This window comes from Sparus aurata, chromosome 6 (assembly GCF_900880675.1).
Source record: "Sparus aurata chromosome 6, fSpaAur1.1, whole genome shotgun sequence".
NCBI classification, from domain to species: Eukaryota; Metazoa; Chordata; class Actinopteri; order Spariformes; family Sparidae; genus Sparus; species Sparus aurata.
In genome coordinates, this window is record NC_044192.1 from 32,600,665 (window position 1) to 32,608,771 (window position 8,107).

The 8,107-nt window shown below is 40.2% G+C and overlaps 1 protein-coding gene across 1 annotated transcript; it reads right to left on the reverse strand.

The window, feature by feature from the left end:
- Positions 1-1,405: 1,405 nt before the first annotated feature.
- Positions 1,406-6,113, reverse strand: acot8 (acyl-CoA thioesterase 8). Its single transcript, XM_030418716.1, has 6 exons — positions 5,871-6,113; positions 5,115-5,251; positions 4,568-4,793; positions 3,642-3,799; positions 3,036-3,227; positions 1,406-1,919 (listed from the first exon to the last, which is right to left on the reverse strand). The coding sequence occupies exons 1-6, from the start codon at positions 6,068-6,070 to the stop codon at positions 1,801-1,803; spliced, it is 1,032 nt and encodes a 343-aa protein (XP_030274576.1). The 5' UTR covers positions 6,071-6,113; the 3' UTR covers positions 1,406-1,800.
- Positions 6,114-8,107: the final 1,994 nt, after the last annotated feature.

Here is an 8,107-nt window from a genome sequence, read left to right on the forward strand (position 1 = left end):
TTGGATGTATCACAGACAATAAGGAGGAGGAATAAAAGGAACCAGTTGAGAACTTTTGTGGATGGTGTGGCAAGAAACCACCTTCAGCTCAACATCCGGAAAACCAAGGAGGTGGTGGTGGACTTCCAGCACAGGAAGAGCCCCCCCAACACCCGTTTCCATCAACGGGGACGGGGTGGAGATGGTGGACACTTACATGCTCCTTGACATGCTCCGAGACTTGAAACTAGAAACAGAGACCATCAACATCATTGGGAAACTGTTTACTGAGATAGATCAAGGTACAAACATGGTCACTTTCTCATAAGCTTAAAAGTACTCTGGCGCCGGCTTCACTTTTCAGACCAAGCTGCAGGAAGAGTGTCAGCCACTGAAGGGATTTTGACACAGCAGCCTAGCGGTGTTATAACAACATCATGGTATGCACAGGGTCCTCAAAAGACAGCTTACTGATATCAAGCTGCTTCGCAAGTTATTAAACTGTAACTATGAAAGAAGGGCAAAAAATCCCCAATAGCAACATCATCCAGCCCAGTTGATTCTAGAGGGCTCAAAGTGTTCAGCTTCCAGACAAGTTAACATGATTTGAAGGTGGATACTGGATACTAAACTCTAAGAGGCAGCTTTAGCCTCTTCCTGCTGCTTACTAGACTGTGTTGCAATTAATGGTGCTATTTGTAAAAAAAAAAAAAAAAAAAAAAATTTTTTGAGTCTCACTCCAACCTCAGTCTAAAACTGATGCTTTGGGATGGAGGCTGACCCGTCCTAGAATCCCAGAGCGTCGTCATTTGATGATTTCGGAATGAGACTTAGAAAATGAAATTACGTATAGCTCCTTCAAGTTCGTCTTAGTTTGGTAACACTTCATTACAGTTGTGATGTATGTACTTTGCTGTTTAGTGAGAAAAGTAGGTGTAAAAATATTTCCTTTCCTCACACTATCATTTAATCTGTAGCTGTAAGAAAAACTTCTACGCCCTCAAATTTAGCCATGCTGCAAGTTACCAGCTGACATTATGAGGAGGGCCTTTTTGGTCTCTTTTAGAAGAACACACTGTACGTTTTCCAGGCTGTCGCACTCTTCAATGATTGCAATTATTTCATTTTCCATTCATAGATCAGGTTGTACATCTACTTTAAAGTCCTACTCCACAATAATTTAACTTTTTTTCTCCCTCCACTGGTGGATCAGGGCGTTCTTTTCCTTCGCTGTCCTGCTCTGCAACTCATTCACCCCCTTTTCTTCTCTTTAAAAGGCAGATCCTTCCTTCCCACTGAGATACGCTTGTTGCAGGTAGCAGCGTATGTGACGGGCATACAAATGTTATACCATCTCAATTTCTACTTCCAGAACTTTTACATATTTAAAATTTTCCTCTTCCTTTCACAACAAAGCTCAGTGGCATGCAGTTTTCCACTATTTTATTTTATTACAAACCCTCTAACACTAATATAATCCCATGCTTTTAATGTCTTATTGTGCACTGATGTGAAGCCAAGTCTTTGCAGTACAATTTGACATAGAATTTGACATACAAGCATGACTAAACATGAAAACTAATGGAGTCGACTTGGTAACTTGTAGCTTTTTGGAAAGAGGAAGCTCTAAAGACATCTCAGCTAACAAATGAGAATTAATCATCCATCATGACCATTACATTTGTTGTTTGGAAATATATTTCATTTCTGCACATTCTGAATAAATGAATGTTATCATATTAACAATGTATTGTCTAAAAATTAAATAAGGTGTATAATTAGTTACACATAAATAAAACAATCTAAATCTTGGGAATGTGCTTAAAGTTTGCTGGACTCTCTGACAGGCGTCACTCTCAGGACCCCCTCCTGGGAACACGAGGCAGCCAGCACCCCATCGCTTCTCCACAGTCGGCCTTGAACCAGTCCTCTGCTGCCACCTATGGGACACAACACAAGCTGCACAGTAGGCTCAAACCAGGAATACAGAAAATTGTCATATCCAAGGTTTTGACAAGGATGACTGACATGGGTAAGCTGTTCTATTTTCTACTAAACTAACAATAAAAAATATCTGCTTTTACACCAATATTTCAGTAGTGAATATGACAAACAAAACACACAAGTATCCTGCACTATTACTTCATACCTAAACATTCTTAAGGTTATTTTAGTTTAGCAAGTGTAGTTTTAGTTTAAAGGGTGAACCAATGTCAAAGCAGATGTTGCTAAATAAATCAACAACCAAACCCCCGTTTAAATACATAGAAATATACTGTATGACCATGTGTGACCTCCTTTACTTGTAGGCCCTTTCTACCACAGGAACAGAAGGACCAGTTGTTCAGCGTGTGGTCACTGTCACAGGTTCTGCTTTTTCAAACGGAAAAAGCCAAAGGCTTCCAATACTTCAAATAATCTTGTCCCTTGCCTCCAGATTCTGAAGTCATATGATTCGGAATTAATCTATTTATGGAGATAAGGAGTAAATTCAATTTTATCTTAATCTCCAAGTAACTTCCAGGTAGTGTTCGCATTTTTTTTTAAATTGATGTAACATTTCCAGTAGTGACACATTTATTCCAGTAATGGGGCACCAAAACCTGCGTCGTTTTATTTTTTTTCTTCAAGAAAATAAAAAAAAATCAGAAAGGAAAGTCTTCTTTTAGATTGAGAAGTGATAGAGAGAAAGCAGATACACAGGAGCAGCAGTTCTGGAGAGCTGGACAGCAGGGTGCGATCTCATCCGGTGTCAGTCTCATGAGCTCTCTTTATGCTTCATTCTCTTGACCTCCTAATACAGATAGGGGTCTTTTATTGTTTTAACAATATTGATGTTTGAAAGTCAACACAAACCAAAGCGTAAAGATGACAACATTGTGACAGCAACAAGGCAGAACCTGTAAACCAGATCTCAAGAGTTATTGCAGGTTCAGGTCATGGGAAGCCGAGGTTTGAGGGTCTTTCAGTTCCTGTAGTGGAAAAGGCCTGCTCGTGATGCTGTGGCAGACAAAGCAAATGAAGTACAGCAGATAGGAAGTGAAAAACATACTGACCTGCCCATGGACTCTCACACTCATACAGCATCCACTCATCACTGCGGAAAGTGCTGTGGAACCACATGGCGTGGTCCAGGGAGGCCGCAAACCTGGCCCTGTAGCTGGGGTAAGGCAGCAACGCTGTGCCCAGGAATGCATAGTCTGATACATAAGCAGCAACGCAGCAATGTAGCTTCATGTTGCCTTCACCTACATAAACACACACAGAATGCATACACAAATACTGCTTAGATTGTTTTTATATGCGTTATATTTTGCTTAAATTTACATATTCAGGTATTTTCATATTTGCATGTATTTTCTATATTTGTGTAGTACTGAAATGATTTGCTATTTAATGTTAAAATGTGCTCTTTTTCTATTTCTTGGGTATAAAGTCATCATGTTATATGCTGTATCCTGTTTTAACTTTAACAGTCATTTAATCTGAAGAGGGGGCCCAAAATAGTAGAATTGAGAATACCCTAAAAAAATTACCTGGTGTAGTGTCAATGCCAATTAATATCTTTTATTACATTTTTTCCAACCAGAATGCAATGCTTACTTAAAAACTTTAAGGGCAAAGAAATTGTAAAAGATCTATGCGCACTTATTGCATTTTACCAATATATCCTCGTGCTCGCACCCAGAACAGCTTCTTCGGCTCTGTTGCAGCGCGTCCGTAAAAGAGTGGCGGGTTGACAGGCTTTATCTCAATGGGCACCTCATCAGCCAGCAGTTTGTTAAGGCCTTGTCTTGCATTCTCTGCTAGGTCTGGTTTACTGTAAAAAAAAAAGAAGAAAATACGTGTCATAACTGAGCCTCCCTGTTTTTTTCTTGGTGTGTATACTTGAACGCTGTTCACTACATTTGAATACAGTCCCTTGTTCATGTTGTTTTGTCACTCATAAAATAGCTGGTTATTCTACCTGAGGGCAGGGCTGCAACTAACGGTGATTACCTACGCCAAGGAGGTTGCGTTTTTGCCCATGTCTGTTTGTTGCTGTGTCAGCAGGATTACATAAAAACTACTGAACGGATTTCCACAAAACTCAGATGGAGGATGAGAGGCCCTGAGCAGGGAGGGATCCAGGCTTTTTTAAATCACTTTCTTTCTTTTCACTTGTTTTTCCACTTTTACACACTTCCATTTGTTTTGTTTTTTTGTTTGTTTTTTTACAGTTTCTCAGGGAAGAGTGCACGGCCCTTGATGAAAAAAAATAAGGCATAAGTAGGTGGCTGGTATCCATGAGTGAGATAATGGATTAGGCCTGATTGAATTAAAGGGAACATCGGCGCCTTGGTGGAGGGAAGTGCTCCACTGGGTGCCATTCTAGCCATTATTGATTATTCTATTATACTATATTACTCAAATGGTTTTGGAGCTGCAAAAAGGCATTGATTAGCTGTCAACTATTACATGCAGCCTTACGTTCAAAAGTCACAATCAGATTTGACAAAGAAAAGCAGCAACAAAGCAGCAACAAATCATCAACATAGGTAAAAAAAAAAAATGTATATTCTTGATTGACTGATTGTAGCAGATTTACCTGAGATATTGATGAATAAGCTCCTCTACTGTGAGGAGGTCTTCGGGCGGGGGGACCACCGGCATAGTGAACTGGTGCTGCAGGGGACTCTCCTGCAACATTTGGAAGGACGCTTGGCAGATAAGTATGGGCTGTCCATGCTGGATGGCCTTCACGGAGCGTACTGTGAAGCTGCGGCCATCTCTCGTGCGTTCCACCTGGTACAGCACTGGAACCTTCGGATCTCCTACAAAAACACCAAGAAAAAAGCTATGAGGGAACAGAAACTACCACCGACCGTGGCCAGTTTATCTGGTCTTTCCAAGGATTCTAATGGGATTATGATTGGTGGATTAAGGTTTCTGTCCTCCACTATATGTTATGCCGGACTTGATGCTCACAACTGCTGAAAAAAAAAAAAGCATCACGGCAAAGCATATGGTTCATTATAACCGCAACTACTGTTACAGTCTGCTGTATTTTCCAATATTGTAGTTCATTTGCATCAAATGTGACCCCTAGTTTTTGATATCTGTGCAGCACCTTTTAAAACAATGCCTCATCTTACCTGCTCGTACGAAGTAGCAGTGGAGAGAGTGGGCGTAGAGGTTATCGCTGACAGATTTGGCAGCAGCTACGAGGGCCTGACCAACTATTTGACCCCCAAACAGACGCTGACTGCGAGGCACCCAGTGGTGTGTCCCTCTGGGGGGGGGGGGAGAAAAGAAAAACACCTGAATCATATGCAGTTAGGTCTCACTAGATGATGCTTAGATAGTGAAGGTGATTTTTGTGTTTGGGTGGTCTCCAAAGGTCACAGAAGTGTACCCCATACCTACATTTATCGCAGCCAAATAAAGTAGCCATACAATAGATGCTGCCAGAGAGATGCTGTCCTTTTTCAGGCTGTAGTTCAATCTTTGAACCTTTGAACCCTTAATGGCGGTGTTGTATAATAATTAGACATTATACTGACTGCTGTTTTCGAATATTATCTTTCCTTCAAGTATAAATGTGCAAAAACTAAACCTTATAAGCTTCATTAACCCCCAGTGTAAGTGAAAGTAATTGGACAGACAGACATGTTTTGTTTGAATGAAACAACAAGCATATTGGCTCAACAGCAGTGGTGTAAGAGGAAGTACTCAGACCCTTTGCTTAGGTAAAAATAGCAATACCGCAATGTAAAATGTCAAGCTACGACCAACAGTCCTCCATTCAAAATTCGGCTTCATTAAAAGTACCGAGGTATCTTCCACTATACACCCCTCATCGTTTTATTGTAGTGTAAGTTCAGGTAAAGCACCGAACGTCAGCCAGCTACCTGTACAGGTCTACGTCCAGCTCTTCCAGGTTTAAAACGCTGGTGACCAGCACGCTTTTCAGGTCCTGAGCGTACTGAGGTGCAGGACTGTCCGAGCTTTCATCTCCAGGCGATGTCGGTGACGGAGTACTCTCCAGATAAACACTTTTATCAGCTGAACCGCCGGCGTCTCGGCTATCTTCCACTTCCCTTCCTGACATGTTTGTTTGGCATCTTCTTCTGAGCTGGTCTGAAGCGGCTGCCCGCCAGATGTCGACACATTACCGCCACCTACTGTTGGTCACCAAAACAAAACACAATCAAGTTTCTCCCAAATCAATTCTTAATTCCTCAATTATTTATGCATTTCTATGACATTTAGCATACAGCATTGTATAGCCGTATATTGTGTGTTAACACTTTTTTTTTTTATCCAAATATGCATTTTTGTATCACTGTGAGTACACAAGTATACTCAAGGTATAGTCAAACTGTTATGAAAATGCTAGTTTAGTCATTAAATAGATTAATAAGCATACGGAATAACTAAACATGCCAATGAAATAAATCATGAAATAAATAGATAAATGGGGCAATACATATGTAAATGAATATATAAAACAGTCAGTATAGTACAATAAATATATATATATATATATATATATATATATATATATATATATATATATATATATATATATATATATATATATATATATTTATTTATTTATTTTTTATTATTTATTTTTTTAAGGAACTTATATTTCACAATCTCACATTCATCTATTTAAAGGGACCTTTATTTTATAATGCCCAATTTATTTACTTTGTGGTTGTTTTTTTCTTTGGCTAGTAATTATTTAATGTGCATATTCATTTATCTCTGGTTTCATTTATGTATGTATGTATTAACTTATTTATTCAATATTGACTTTAATGGCATTCCAACAGAAGGCCTCAGAGCCCCACTCTCGCGTTCTCAGTACCACATCTAACCACGCTGATGTGCCACATGTCGCATACCAGAAGGGGCAGACAGCCCCATTTAAATGGAGTGCAGCTGGCACTGGAGGCAGCCAGGGTGATGTGGAATCTCTGATGTTCAAACAGGAGTAGTCTCTTTAGGATATTAATGGAACATATCAATATGAATCTCCAATAGGGCAGATTCCACAGCTATCATACAGTATACAGTTGGTTTCCTTATACAAATAGCAGGGTCGTGCTTGGGTACATGTTGTGGTTTTGTATCCTTTGGGCTCTGTGCAGACAGCCCGCCATCACCATCTGAGAATGGTAGTCCTCTAACAGTAGCTGCTCGGGCAGCGTGGAGATCTTCCACAACGGCCAGTGGGGGCCAGTGTGTGACAACAGTTGGTGACTGAATGATGCACAGGTGGTCTGTCAACAGCTGGGCTGTGGCAGGGCTCAGTTAGTACCAAAAAAAGGCACATTTAGGACGGGGCATTGAACCAGTCTGGGTCAACAACCTTCATTGTCTGGGACATGCCCGATAACAGACTGTGCACATCAGGAATAAGGGTCCCACAACTGTGGACATCCTAAAGATGCTGGTGCTGCTTGTGAAGGTAAACACACTGCAGATATTATGATGATGTGAAAGCCGTCAAATGTACTTGGTCCAAACACCTGAACTGAGACCGTGGTTAGTGCTTCTTCACTGAAACGAGAGGAATTTTGTGACAACACAGCAACTAGACCTCTGTGATATTGTAATACAAATCATGTCATAAATCTGTCAGATATCCAATTTTGATCTTACCTCAGTGGGGCCATGCAATGCTTATGATGCTGAAAAACACTGTCAAAACTGTCCCATGAATGATTTACCTTGCAGCCCATATGACGTATTGTTAAACCTCTTGGTTCATTTGTTATAGGCTAGAACTAAATGGACAAGAACACATACCGATTCTGAGCCAAATGAACCAAACTGAAGGTGTAAAGATGGCCTAAAACTGCTTAAAAAAGTGTTATAAGCAACCTTTTACAATGTGCTACAAGCTAGGATAGTGTAGAGTGATGGAGACTCTTTTGTGTTTTGTTATTTTTTGTGTGTAATCCGTGAAGTCTGTGAGAAGATGAGTCTGTGTGTCTGGCATGATGCACTTTATTGTCACCACCTCTGTAGTCACACTTAGCCACCCATTAGCTACAGGGCTTGTGTCAATGCTTTATAATTCTTAGTGTGCTAATTACTTACGTATTTTATATCGTAGAACAAAACGTAATACATA